Source organism: Mytilus trossulus, chromosome 1 (assembly GCF_036588685.1).
Source record: "Mytilus trossulus isolate FHL-02 chromosome 1, PNRI_Mtr1.1.1.hap1, whole genome shotgun sequence".
Lineage (NCBI taxonomy): Eukaryota > Metazoa > Mollusca > Bivalvia > Mytilida > Mytilidae > Mytilus > Mytilus trossulus.
This window is the reverse complement of record NC_086373.1, coordinates 21223994-21239338: the sequence shown is the minus strand read 5'-3', so window position 1 is coordinate 21239338 and position 15345 is coordinate 21223994. Positions and strand designations below refer to the sequence as shown.

Here is a 15345-nt window from a genome sequence, read left to right as displayed (position 1 = left end):
CTAACTTAATTGTTATTAACTTAGTCGTGATAAAAAGTTACTAAGTTTTGATAATGACTTAAAAGTTACTAGTAAACTAAACTTTTCCATTGTACAATCACGTAGTGTTATAAATTTAAAAACAGACACGTTATAATGCCAACCTGTCCCCAAAATTGCCAAAATGTAGGACTCTTATTGGTAACTACACAATTCAAACTACAACAGAAATTGAAATTATCAGAGTCGGATTTAGAGGGACCAGAGCCCCCTTTTCTTGGGAAAAAAAATCTTGATTATATAGGGAATCACTGAAGTATGACCGGAGCGGGCCCTCTGTAAGGAAATTAGAGTCCCCCACTTACGAAAAATTCTAGATCCGTCATTGTATATTGTCCATATTAAATAGTATTTATGGTAATTGCGTTGTTGTAGTCAATTTAAATACGAAATATAGAATCATTCAGCAATTTAAAAACTTGCATAAGATATGCTTTGACTATAAATAACAACAAGAATTGTGAAAGAAATTCGTCAGAACTTTCTTTGAAAAATAACTACTTCGCTACCAAGATTGACTATAATCAAGAATCTATTACGATTATTTCCAGGTTCTTCACTCCATATTGTCATAGATAAAACAGTTGTCATGTTTGGTATATGCCTGCGTTACAAAACAAAGATTTGTATATTCAAAATAGCAATTTTAAACCCGCCAAAACACACAAACACTTGTCACTTGCCGCAGATTCTGCCACTGTTAAATTATGTGGCCTCCAATACACTAGAAATATATGTTGTGACTTACCCGTGAACATATTGTATAAGAACCACTAACAGACACAAACTAAGTAAAACTTTCATAGTTGTCTTCTGTAGGACCGCACACTTTGTAGAAAATAGTATAATTATTTTATTTATACTAAACTTCAACTAAGAGCTACTGTTGATTGGACAAACTTTCATATAGTAAATGTTTACATATCTTGTCACAAGTTTTAAATACACAGTATAGTAACTATGGCATGTTATGCCGAAGACGGTGCTGCTTGAATCGGGGACTTCCGACTCGAGAATGTTTTTCTTATAGAGATTACTGAAAACACTACAGGAAGAGACAGTATCTGATCGTGGATTTTTAAACCCCTTAATCGAGGGAAAGGAATTAAGGGGTAATAGAAAAATATTCACATATCCATTTATAAAAATTAATGGTAAAAGGTGCAATAGTGCGAAACAGTTTTTTTTTCAATGTCAACAGACCAGAAAATCAAAATATATTTTGAAGTACGGCTAATATTGGTTTCCTACATTGATAACATTTACAAATGTTCAAATTTTCTTTTTTCATATTTGTTTTTCGTTTTTTTTTACATAAATAAGGCCGTTAGTTTTCTCGTTTGAATTGTTTTACATTGTCTTTAACGGGGCCTTTTAAAGCCGACTATGCGGTATGGGTTTTGTTCATTGTTGAAGGCCGTACGGTGACCTATAGTTGTTAATGTCTGTGTCATTTTGGTCTTTTGCGGATAGTTGTCTCATTGGTAATCATACCACAATTTCTTTTGTATATTTACAAGGCAAAATACAACAGAATATGATGGAACCGCTATTTTTTTTAGAATTACTGCAATGATATACGCTTCACTTAAACTTTCCTTTTTCAACATATAGATACATCCAATTTCTGAAGTTTCATTTGTGCAACGTGAGATTCTTTGAAGCATATTTTCAACAATATCACCATTTGATAAATGTTCACAGCCAGATACAGAACGTAGCAGCAATTGTGGTAGATTTTGTCAAATTTTGAGGATTTATAAAACAATATACAAAGGAGACATTTTTAACAAAAACCAAACATTCCATAATTGAAAGTAAAACTGTACTTAGTCTTTTTTTCTATATTGTATTCAAATTGTCTTTAGTAGCTATATGCAACGTTGAATAACATTTTTATTTAATCGATGTACACAAATTCAATAAACTATACGTCAGACGCGCGTTTCGTCTACTAAAGACTCACCAGTGACGCTCGAATCCAAAAAAAGTTAAAAAGGCCAAATAAATTACGAAGTTGAAGAGCACTGAGGACCAAAATTCCTAAAAGTTTTGCCAAATACAGCTAAGGTTATCCATGCCTGAGGTAGAAAAGCCTTAGTATTTAAAAAAATTCAAAGATTTGTAAACAGTAAATTTATAAATATAACCATATCAATGACAATTCAAAACAGTTTTCAGTCTTTTAAGTGCACTTTTATGATATCCAAATTGCAGTTTTCTAAATAAACCAAGGATTTGAATAGTAATCCAAATACAAATCCTTGAATAAACTGATGGGACATTAGCCATTCCTTCTGTAGAAGTATGTCAAAATATAAATTGACATTTTACACCTAAGAATAAACGTTTGTGTTTCAATGATTTTGAAATTAAAACTGAGAAAATCTTTTCGTAAAATATTTGTTTAAAATCCTAAACCAACAAATTGTGGACCGTTCGAGTACATGATGTGACGTTCCTGTGATTTCGTCTTGTTTGCATACAAGTGCAATTCTATTTATTCTTTCCTAATTAGTGTTTCGCTGAACCATTGTGCTACTAGTCCTATTAGCCAAATTATATGATGGAAGAATATTTAAATTTTATATTTGAGTAATGAATAAATAACAAGTAAATCAAATTACCATCACATCGACACTATGTTTTCCAAATAACAAAATGTTGAAATACTAGTTTGACTTAGACCACAACTGATGGACTTCCTTACTTGGGATGAACATATAAATCAATGCGGACAAGACTAGTGTTTTAGGTCACAAAAGTTTCCTCCATTGTAAAAATGGATATGTTATAGAGGCAAATCAGTACAGGAAAATCCTTTCACTCTATTCATAGAAGTAATGCCCATAGATATGGGCCAGGTGAGCTAACAAAAGGACAAAAACTGCAAATTACCAATCTATAGAAGTATCCGCCTGTAATTAATGCTAATTAAAAGCCCAATTTGCACAAATAACTAAACCATGTTTTCCTTGACGAAAACCTATAAGGCTCTGTTGTCAAACCTCTTTTTTAGTTTGGTTAACAGCAAATTTCAAATTTGTAAAAAATACACCTTCTTTCATAAAATGATATTGCAATCTTATTTCTGTTTTGAAATATATCGCAGATATTGAACTTCATTATATCGGTTCTCTAATAGATAACACTTGTAATTATTTTAGTATTATGCTATCATGTCCTTACTCGAAAAGGATACTTCGACCCATAACTCAAGTATAGTTTAACTTTTGACGTCTTCCAACATGACAATAAACTTTCTATATTTACAACCAATAGTTCCAAAATTGTGCTAATAATTTATATACAGGTGCAGGTTAAAAACATTTTCTACTAGTATCTATTGTTTGTGTTGCTTAGCCACTAGAGGAGCTTAGTGAGTTTGGTCTTGAATTCCTCACTGCTCTCAATCTCTAATAGTTCATCTGGTAGTTCATTCCAGTCTCTGATGGTCCTGTATTTGTAGATATCTTTGTTTGGCCTGATTTGTACATATCTTTTAGTGTTCGGTTGATGGAGTGTCGAAGTTCTTCTTGGTTTTATAATGTGCGTTGGAATAGGTATAGCAACTCTTTCATGGAAAGTTTTATAAAAGAGCGTTAAAATGCTTTTATTCAACTAGTTTCTATAGTGGTGTTAGTTTTAATTCTTCTAGAAGAGTTGTTACTGTTCCAGACTCTCTTGAGTAGTTGCTTTTGTTAAAGCGTGCTGCACGGCGTTGGACCATATCAATTTGGTATATATGTTTTTGTAGGTGTACAAGATGTGTACAAACTTTTCCAATTGAAGAGGTTGGCAATCGAATGTCCTCTCGTCTTTTTTTGACGAGAAAAATTTCCCTTTTAGTGTTTGACTAACTGTAATTTAAAAAAAACTATAAGCGAGACAATAGTTTAGAAATTTGGCAATTGAACCATAATTCGTAGACTCCTGCAAGGGCAAGGGCTTTATAGCCAGTCAAGGTCGGTAAAAACTTCCATTTGTTGGCTCCTGCTTTTGAAATGATGAAGCGAAAATTGGCCATTGAATCTTTGCGTTCAATTTGTCATAATTATAGAAGCGTATTTTACGGAAGCGTATTAGGGACATAGAAAAAATAAAAGTGGCAGTGACCTTTTTTTTTAAGTAGAAATTTTGACATTTCAAATCCCAAAATTTCAACTTTAACTCGAAATTTTGACTTTTCCTATCTTGAAATTTTGACTTTCTAAAATCTTGAAATTTCGACTTGTTTTAAACTCAAAACTTCGACTTTTTGTAAACTCGAAATATCGACTTGTTTTAAACTCAAAATTTCGACTTCATTTAAACTCGAAATTTTGACTTCATTTAAACTCAAAATTTCAACTTTTTTTAAACTTAATATTTCGAATTTCCTCAGTATTTATACGTTTGCGATTACCACATTCACAGTCATTTATGTAAGCCAGTCGGAGAGCCATACACATCATAAACTTCATAAGCATATTTTAATGAACTAAAATATAGTATAGTAACCATTTTAAAGAGGTTATTTTAGATAGAAAATCTTGTTTTTGCCGAAGAATAAATAAAATATGTTTCACGCTTAAATATATATTTCAAGTCTGGACTTCAGATATGTGTATCAAGACAACCCCGCTATTCCGACACACCTATATTACGACATGCTTTTATTCAACAGTCTAATATATAAAGACAAGGGTTAATAGTTGTGTTATAATAAGAATACAAACTTCAAAAACAAGAAAACTGTCTGAGCAACTCATTGGTCGTTCTGAATACGCATGACATTTTTGGCTACTTGATTTACCATTGTTTAAACAAGGCAAAGCCAGTGACTTGCTATTGGGATACCAAACAGGCCTTTGAAACTGTGATGCTAAATGTCCTCAAATCTGACGATCCTAATACAGTGTCGCGGAAACTAAAACATAAAATATGGGGGGATTATGTCACCATGCATTTTCTTTACTTATGATTTCTTCAATATTTAGTGCTAATCCATATCTTTATTTAAGAACTCTAAATACAAATTGCCAAAATGTGTGGATGACGCTTTAATAAAAATTGCGTCCATGTCTTCTCCTTCTAAAATTGTAATAACTGTGTTTCAATACTAACATCAAAGTTTTAAAAGAACTTAGAAAAAGTCGAAGTTTCGAGATTTCAACAGTTAAATTTCGATTTAAAAAAAAATCAAAATTTTGCGTTTACAAAAAGTCGAAATTTTGTGTTTAAAATAAGTTGAAATTTCGAGGTTTAAATAAGTCGAAATTTCGAGTTTTAAAAAAGTCGAAATTTTTAGTTTGAAATAAGTTGAAATTTCGATTTAAAAATAAGTCGGAATTTCGAGTTTAAAAAAAGTCGAAATTTTGAGTTTAAAATAAGTTGAAATTTCGAGTTTTAAAAAAGTCGAAATTTCGCGTTTGAAGTGGAAATTTCGACTTTTTATAAGTTCAAGATTCAAGAAGGTCAAAATTTCAAGTTTAAGTCAAAATTTCGGGAATTGAAAAGTCAAAATTTCAAGTTAAAGTCAAAATTTCGAGATTTGAAAAGTCAAAATTTCCGACTTTGAAAAAAAAGTTCACTGCCAATTTTATTTTTTCTATGTCCCTAATACGCTTCCGTAGTATTTAGATGAGTATTGAAAATGAGTTATAAATCCAGGAAATTATATCAAATACGCATACGAATCGGTAAAAATGAAATACGACGTGTGCTGATCGCATGGACAGTTTTTAATTTCTTGTGATGTAGGGTTCGGAGTTAGCATGGTTACGGTTATGCTTAATATAGTTTAGCTCTACATGGGTTACGAACTTACGACCCTTAACTTGCTTAAATAAAATTTCATATGATATAAAAACAAAAAAAATTAAGATGTTGTATGATTGCTAATGACATAACTCCTCAAGAAACCAAATGACACAGAAATGACCGTACAGCCTTCAACAATAAACAAAACCCCTTACGCATAGTCAGCTATGTAGAATCAATTGATTAAAAACCAAGAGACTAACACTTTACATCGATTTAATACATTGAATATGCATTGAATATGCATTGAAAATACAAAATATAATATAAACTATAGATTTTGAAATAAGATAATTAAAAGAAAAGGCAAAATGATAATTATTAGTTAGTGATTAGATAACAATAAATCACTTTCATATTTCTCACCAGTCGCAAACTCCTCATCTAAATTGCACTGATTGTTTTGCCAACACTTTTAACCCGCATGGTTACTTTATATGAAATAATGTCCCATAGAGGTACTCTTTGTTGATTGCATATGGCTTTATGTTAAGCTCTATCGAGATGTATCATTCTTATACACTACACAAGGCACATATTGCATGTTATTGTCAGCATCTTTTAAATGGCGAATGACTTTGTTGAGGTAAATCACTTCGTCAAGGTTCTGATTGTGCTGTTCTACCTCTTTCATAGTTTCTTTAGTCACAACTCTAAGATCCCTAAATTTTTTCTCCAAATCTAAATAGTCACCCACCAACGACGAAGTTTCATCACGGAGCTGTCTAGCTTCCTCCATCATTTCGACCAATCTCTTATGAAGGAACGACATGTTGTCGCGTATTACAGGAATAGCAGAATGACTGTGTCTATGATGTTCATCAGCGAATGTCACTTTCTTTGGACTTGGGCTCCTGCTTCCCATCGTTTACTCTTTTCTTTTCTACATCCACCAGCAACTGGAAATTATTCTGTTGTTGCGGGAAAAGGAGAAAACAGCAACTATGTACAGCGTCACAATTCCAAAAAGCACAAAGACGTCACTAATAGTTGTGCTTTTGCCATGGCGCCGGTCAAGACTTCACTAAACTTGTCAAGTAAAGGCATAATATATAGCTTGATTTTCACTCATGCATTATGGAAATCGTAGAAGCAAATAGTTCCTTTACGTCTTGGAGTAAGCTTCTTCGATGCAGTATCTGTCTTGGTGTTTATCGACGACCCCATACACTACAATGTGGACACAGTTTTTGCACAAGGTAAGAACAGCACAATATATTACAAGACTTTTCAAACCGATAAATGCTCATTATAACAAATACTAGTATATGAAACGAAAATATAGAATTTGTAACCCCACAAGCACTAACAGTCACCAATATGTTTGCTTGTCAAGTTCGGATTGTCTCTATGAAAAAAAGAAATATTTTATTCCCTTCAATATGTTTAAAAACAAATTGTCTTTCTCAATTTTAGCTGCCTAAAAAATCTTGCCAGACTGACAAAAGAACAACTTCCTCAATGTCCATTCCCAAGATTGAAGTTCTCTTGTCCGACATGTCGAAAAAGGACACTAGTTTCATCAGTTTTGAACAGGCGATTGTACGTCAATTATTCTATTCAAGATTTTGTTGACAACTGGCGTGAACAAGATAAAAAGGTAAGACACATCTACAGCAAATAAAGTAAAAGGCGTCACAAGGAATAAAAACAAATCTATTGGAGATCAGAAATGGTCATATCCATGGAAGGGTCAGAAATAAATGAATGTATAAATGTTTAAAAAAAAAAGATTTTTTTCTCTCTATAATTTAATATTCAAATTATTAAATCATTATCAGATTTTTATGAAATGTCATATGCATTTAGATCTCGATAAATTACCTCTGAATATCAAAGAATGATGTACGTAACATGTATACTCCTGAAGACACAATAACTTATAACCTTGTGAACTAGATATCTACTAGTATATATAAATCATTTAATATATAGAATGCACTTTTAAGATATCGTCAAAATGCATTGTCTACAAGGGGGACTATTTAACGTTTTGAGTGGGACATAAATAAGGTATATTCATTAACCAGTTATGTATCTCCATAAGAGCGTGTGTCCCCCTGCCTTCCCCATCCGACTTAAATCCGCTTCTCAGGGGCAGATCAACCTTTTTTAAAAGGGAGTTACCGACCCATCATAAATATAAAAAAGAAGATTTGGTATGATTGCCAATGAGACAACTCACTACAAGAGACCAAATGACACATAATTCAACAACTATAGATCACCGTACGGTCTTCAACAATGGACAAAGCCCATACCGCTTAGTAAGCTAAATAAGGGCCCCGAAATGACCGTCCCGAAATAACAAATGTAAAACAATTCAAACGAGATGACTAACGGCCTAATTTATGTACAAAAAAATGAACGAATTAAAAATGACGGTGATATGTGTTCCTACCATGTGTCCCTATTCAACAGCATTGATTGTAAAATAGGTTTTAACTCCCCGGAACCTCCTTCCTTTCTGGTTTTTCCACTGCTTCTGCTTCTTGGTAAATAAATTAGAGAAAATTAGATTTGAGAAAAGTTTGTTGATCCCAAAATAATAATAGTTTTTTTTATGAAATCGTGTATGAATTTCTTACCAAAGATGAATTCATAGAAATAGCTACAATTCCATAAATCAATATTTACCGAATTATTGGGTCAGGAAAGGATGTTAGTTTAATGACAATTAATAAAAGTTTTATTTTGTTTAGTTTCAGGATGAAGCTTACGTAGCTGTTCGGTCTATTGCTACACAAAGCGATGACTCAATATCGGAACAAGTAAGCGACAGGGAAGTTTCTGAAGTAGATCTGGATGTTTCTGTCGAGGAAGATAGTCGACTGCCTTGTCGGATCGACGCCATTTCATTTCCTAAGTTCGATGGAAGTGAAGAATCTCTCAATGGAAGAATTAATGGTGATGATTTTTCAGAGCAATCAGACTCTTTTTCGGATACTTCTTCAAACAGCGATCTGATGGACAACTTAGATCGCCTAGTTGTCTGGAATCGACAGCAGCGCAGACCGATGTTTGTTGGATTTGTAGAAATTTTCCGAAATTGGATCTATGAAATCCAGGAAACTCTGTTGGGAATATTTGAATGCCGGAGTCGGTCTGTAATGGCATTAATCTGGTGCGGATATACTTTTTCCATAATGATAATAGCAAACGGATTTTTTCCTTATATGGTTTTATATAGCTTCTTGTTCTTTATTATACTGTATGCAGAAAGTGCACAACAGCGAAGAAACAGGATGAGATAAATGTAGTTGAAACGAGTATAAAAAAAGCAAAACTATCGGTCAATATTTATTAAACATGTTCAGAAATAATAAAAAATAAAAAGATGCTTTATTTTGTGTAACATTTAGTGTCACCAGTGTATCACAGTGTGCGTTTGTACCAAGTCAGTCGATCTTGGTCATGTGATATTTGCTCTTTTGTTTTTGTTTATGTCAGAGATGTGAGAAAATATGGTATGAGAGCAATGAGACAACTCTCCACCCAAGTCACAATTTGTTAAAACTTGAGTAAATCATTACAGGTCAAATCAAGCCTTCAACACGGAGCCTTGATTCACACCTATAGAGTTCCCCAAGATCACTAGTGTTAAACCATACAAACAAGAAAGCCATTGGTCTAATATATACGAAAAACGATAAATACGTATGAACCACACCAACAAACGAAAACCACTGAACAACAGGTTCCCGACTTAAGACAGGTGCAAACAAATGCAGCGGGTTTAAACGTTTTAATGTGTCTATTTTTGTATGGAGGAGCCGGATACTTAAGGATGTTTTACAGTCCGATATATTTGGTTCTTCCTGTTTTGTGGTATTGTGAATTCGTTTTGAGAAAATAACACGAAATATTATTAATGATCAATATATTTTACGTGATAGTGTTGCAAACAAATATGTATTTATACCAGTTTAACACTGAATTTCGTATTTCTTATCGTTTACAAATGCATTCGCATAAGGAGCTCAGATGGTTTAAGGTCAAAGGTGATTGTTACCCAATTAATTGGTTCTCAGCAAGTGATTTCTTATTTCGCCGGCTAACTGCTATTAGATTACATGTTATAAACTACAAAAATTTATTCTGAAATGACTAACAGCTCCTCAAAGGTAATCTCAAATTTTGAGCTGACGAAGCTCTCTTTAGCAGAAAATATCTCACATGATAATCGTACAATTAAAAATTCAATAAATCAGTTTCATTTTAAAAAATAAAATTTGATCAGGTTGTTATGTTTGTAACCATAGACCTGTGGTTTACAGCATCAAACATAAGACATACTTTAAAGCTAAAGCTTCCTATCATAGCTTGTAGCTTTACAACTTCTGTGTTATGATACCACATTAAAAGAACCTCGGCTTATTTGATGCAACCGTGGAACATATGAGACTGAATTGTCGTCAATGTTGCTCGAAGCTAATTATTTGTAATATTGCTCAAGCAATCAACACAAAAATGACGTCAAAACTAGCTTTGTCACACCTGTATTAGTTATCTGGTTAACTACCTAAAACATTGCGTTAGTTGAATATTTCAGAAATATCTATTTCAAAGTACGATGTGAAATACCTAAAGGCTACTATAGAAACACTGACCAACTTTGCTGAAACCAAAATATTGAACTATAAAATTTCAAAAGCAGAGGACCAACATATTAGAAAACCCAAATCCTACAAGGTTTTATTTTGCTTCGATAGTCAGCATCCCCATGATAACTAACTTTATTTCGTACACATGAAACATGTACCATTTGGAGATTTACAACTAGAATAGAACGAAACTATCTCTTTCGCTGAAATTTTTGCTTTGTTTATCTCATCCATCTCATTGTACTTCAAATAAATGTTACCACAGATATAAGGTTTCCTTTATGTATTTGACTTGCATCTAAAAACTAGAGGCTCTAAGAGCCTGTGTCGCTCACCTTGGTCTATTTGAATATTAAACAAAGGACGCAGATGGATTCATGACAAAATTGTGTTTTAATGATGGTGATGTGTTTGTAAATCTTACTTTACTGAACATTCTTGCTGCTTACAATTATCTTTATCTATAATGAACTTGGCCCAGTAGTTTCAGAGGAGAAGATTTTTGTAAAAGATTACTAAGATATACGAAAAAAAAATATGGTTAAAAATGGACTACAAAGGGCAATAACCCCCAAAGGGGGCAACTAATAATTTCGGTCATGTTGACGTATTTGTAGATCTTAGTTTGCCGACAATTATTGCTTTTTACAGTTTATCTCTATCTATAATAATATTCAAGATCATAACAAAAAAACCAGCAAATTTCTTTAAAATTACCAATTCAGCAGCAGCAACTCAACAACAGGTTGTCCGATTCATCTGAAAATTTCAGGGCAGATAAATCTTGACCTGATAAACAATTTTACCCTGACAGATTTGCCTTAAATGCTTTGGTTTTTGAGTTATAAGCCAAAAACTGAATTTTACCTCTATGTTCTATTTTTAGCCGTGTCATCCATCTTGGTTAGTTAGCCGGGTCACACCACACATTTTTAAACAAGATACCCCAATGATGATTGTGGCCAAGTTTGGTGTAATTTGGCCCAGTAGTTTCAGAGGAGAAGATTTTTGTAAAAGATTACCAAGATTTACGAAAAATGGTTTAAAATTGACTATAAAGGGCAATAACTCCTAAAGGGGTCAACTGACAATTTCGGTCATGTTGACTTATTTGTAGATCTTACTTTGCTGAACATTATTGCTGTTTACAGTTTATCTCTATCTATAATAATATTCAAGATAATAACCCAAAACAGCAAAATTTCCTTAAAATTACCAATTAGGGGCAGCAACCCAACAACAGATTGTCCGATTCATCTGACAATTTCAGGGCAGATAGATCTTGACCTGATAATCAATTTTACTTCACATGTCAGATTTGCTCTAAATGCCCCCCCCCCCCCCAACCATCTTCTATTTTAGCTGTGGCGGCCATCTTGGTTGGTTGGCCGGGTCACGCCACACATTTTTAAAACTAGATACCCCAATGATGATTGTGGCCTAGTTTGGTTTAATTTGGCCCTGTAGTTTCAGAGGAGAAGATTTTGTAAAAGATTACTAAGATTTACGAAAAATGGTTAAAAATTGACTATAAAGGGCAATAACTTCTAAAGGGGTCAACTGACCATTTCGGTCATGTTGACTTATTTGTAGATCTTACTTTGCTGAACATTATTGCTTTACAATTTATCTCTATCTATAATAATATTCAAGATAGTAACCAAAAACAGCAAAATTTCCTTAAAATTACCAATTCAGGGGCATCAATCCAACAACGGGTTGTCTGATTCATCTGAAAATTTCAGGGCACATAGAACTTGATCTGATTAACAATTTAAACACTATCAGATTTGCCTTAAATGCTTTATTTTTTTGAGTTATAAGCCAAAAACTGCATTTTACCCATATGTTCTATTTTTAGCCATGGCAGCCATCTTGGTTGGTTGGCCGGGTCATCGGACACATTTTTTAAACTAGATACCCCAATGATGATTGTGGCCAAGTTTGGTTTAATTTTGCCCAGTAATTTCAGAGGAGAAGATTTTTGTAAAAGTTAACGACGACGGACGCCGGACGACGACAGACGCCGGACGCAAAGTGATGGGAAAGGCTCACTTGGGCCTTCGGGCCAGGTGAGCTAAAAAATACACTAAGGGTCTGTTGTGAACTCATTATCACGGCAAATACTAGTATAGATGCATACAATTGTCTGAATATATAACTTTTAATTCACTGTTTAACTATTCATCAATACCTGTCTATATAGTTTATATCTCCCTTGCAGTTGATACGATATTGTAGTGCTCTACATCCACTGGTATTAAAGAGATAATAGTAACTGCAATTACGATTATCCCAATATGGCGACGGTAGATATAGGTAAAATCTTTACACTCGTTTTTCTTAAATGTAGCATGTATTTGTCAATAGTTACTCAGCTGCAAGGTTTATCTACACCATTTCATCATATTTGAATCGTAACGGTGCACTGGAATTGTCTAAGCGCTGTGAAAATAGCCGTTGAAAAATTCGGGATGATAATCGTAACTCGGAAAAAAAAGATAATCGTAATTATGTATCTAAAATAAAAAAGATAATCGTAACTGGAAACTGTTTTATTAATATTGACACTAAAAACGTAAATCTGATAGCATATTATGAAATTATGGCGATGAATTATTTACGAAACGTTCCAACATCTTATGACATTTCTTTTTATGCATATATAATTAATAGTTCTAATGAAAACAGCTACATACTAGTATATCATACAATTGGAAGGGTGAACAAGCTTCAAGAAATTTGGAAATGGGAAAACACGAACTTTGTTAATTTACAGAAATTTCCAAACACTAGGTAAGCCACAAAATATGTGAATGAGCGATGGAAATTATGACACATGATAATAATTGTCAGGCGACACGCATATGTCACCTTATATCAGATTTCTGATTAAGACAGTAAAAAAAAAATATTTTCTGAAGTAAATAGTAAATATAGTTAATATTGTTTAAATTCATTTATTGCAGGTGGTTATATGTTCTATTTCTGCCCCCCCCCCCCCCCCCCCCCCGGTGATTTAATTCTAGAACATACCCTATTATGCCATAACGAAGTAGGAAAGACATTTAGTATTCGTCAAAAACCGTTTGACGAGAAATTAGTGGCTACAGTTTTCATGTCACTTCGATCATTTTTCATGGATGATATCATAACTTAAAAGCTATGATGAACAAGGGAAAACTTTGAAAAGTGTTTTACAGGGTCATTTCGGAGTCTTTTATAGCTGACTATGCGGTATGGGCTTTGTTCATTGTTGAAGACCGTACGGTGACCTATATTTGTTAATGATGAGTCCTGTCAGTCTCTTGTGGAAAGTTGTCTCATTGGCAAACATACCACATCTTCTTATTTATATTGGCTACTTCATGACTGTCACTGAAATTTCAGTATCTCAGATATAAACTATGAAAAAATCAAATTTAATTTTGAATTATGATAATATGACATCCTTAAAACATTTAATGCTATATAATTACATTAGATGTATGTTTCATTATAATACGTTATTCTGATTGGCTAATTGCACATCACATGTTATTCCGTAAGCAGTTGCATGAGACAATAACATTTCATTCATGATGACACGAGATCCCACAATAAAGTGCACAGGTGAATTTAAAAATTTAACTTCATGAAAATCGTGTTTTTATAATCCTAGCTAAAAAATGTAATTATAAGTATTGAATGCTTCTTTTTGTAACTTTATAGGGTTGTAAAAGCGTTGACCGTGCGTACATTTTTAGAATGAAGCGCTTCCGCGCTTCATACAAAATGTACTTCGGTCAACGCTTTTACACCCCAATAAATTTACAAAAAGAAGCATTCAATTCTTAAAAAAGATTAGAGAAAGATTGGCCCTACATTGGATTCTTTGTGTATTATGAAATTAAGTAACGTGGAGTTCATTGACAAACATGGATTGTGTTCTTTTATAGTTTGGCCAAAAGCCCGAAAATCAAGAAATAAAATTGATGTGGCTTTGAATTTTCTTACAAGAAAAACTTATTCAAAGATTGACTGCAAAATTGAGAATAATTGAATAACCCATATTCCGCAAAATAAGAAACAAACTTATTAAAAATTCATAAATACTCGGTATATGAAAAATATGCTGCATACATATGCATGGAAGATATTGTAGAGAAAAATATTGAAGGTACTAAACAAGGAACATTTTTGTATTTGCATGCTTGCCATATAATCCGTACTTTTCTATTAAATTACATTTTAACGCACAAAATACCATTGAAATGCTGAAAGACACATTTATTATGTTTCAGTTACTATTATCCGATTAAGAAAATTACGATTATCAAAGAAGAAAAATACCATAGAGTTACGATTATCATCCCGAATTTTTCAACGGCTATTTTCACAGCGCTTAGACAATTCCAGTGCACCGTAACGATTCAAATATGATGTAATGGTATAGATAAACCTTGCAGCTGAGTAACTATTGACAAAAGCATGCTACATGTAAGAAAAATGAGTGTAAAGATTTTACCTATATCTACCGTCGCCATATTGGGATAATCGTAATTGCAGTTACCATTATCTCTTTAATACCAGTGACATCTACATCTACGACTAGGATCGACATCATAGGCCGTGTTCACATTGACCTAAATTCGGTGTTGTGTTAGTGTAACTCACACGTAAACTAAACACAATTGCGTTCCCATTGATAAAACTCAATGTTTACATGTAGTTTAAATCATGTTTTACCTACACACAGTCGATAGTCAGTGTAGGCCTTGTGTAGGTTAAGTGTACACAAAATAGGCATTTAGGACATTAGTTTTATCGTGTCTATATTTAAGGAGGAAACTATTTTTGAGTAAAATTGATATTTTTGATAATTATTAGTTCTCTAAATTTTACAGGTTTTTTTTTGTTA

The 15345-nt window shown here is 33.0% G+C and overlaps 2 protein-coding genes across 2 annotated transcripts in view; one reads left to right on the top strand and one right to left on the bottom strand.

The window, feature by feature from the left end:
* LOC134704816 (coadhesin-like) overlaps window positions 1-15044 on the bottom strand; it is a 28082-nt gene extending 13038 nt beyond the window's left edge. The window contains exons 1-2 of the mRNA XM_063563631.1: window positions 15025-15044; window positions 12640-12697 (exon numbers count right to left, since the gene is read on the bottom strand). The gene's annotated coding sequence lies outside the window, so the exon portion shown is untranslated. The remainder of the gene's footprint in view (window positions 1-12639; window positions 12698-15024) is intronic.
* On the top strand, window positions 6820-9181 carry LOC134718534 (E3 ubiquitin-protein ligase RNF135-like). Its single transcript, XM_063581137.1, has 3 exons — window positions 6820-7040; window positions 7258-7441; window positions 8544-9181. Exons 1-3 carry the CDS (start codon window positions 6919-6921, stop codon window positions 9093-9095), a joined length of 858 nt encoding a protein of 285 aa, XP_063437207.1. The 5' UTR covers window positions 6820-6918; the 3' UTR covers window positions 9096-9181.
* Window positions 15045-15345: the final 301 nt, after the last annotated feature.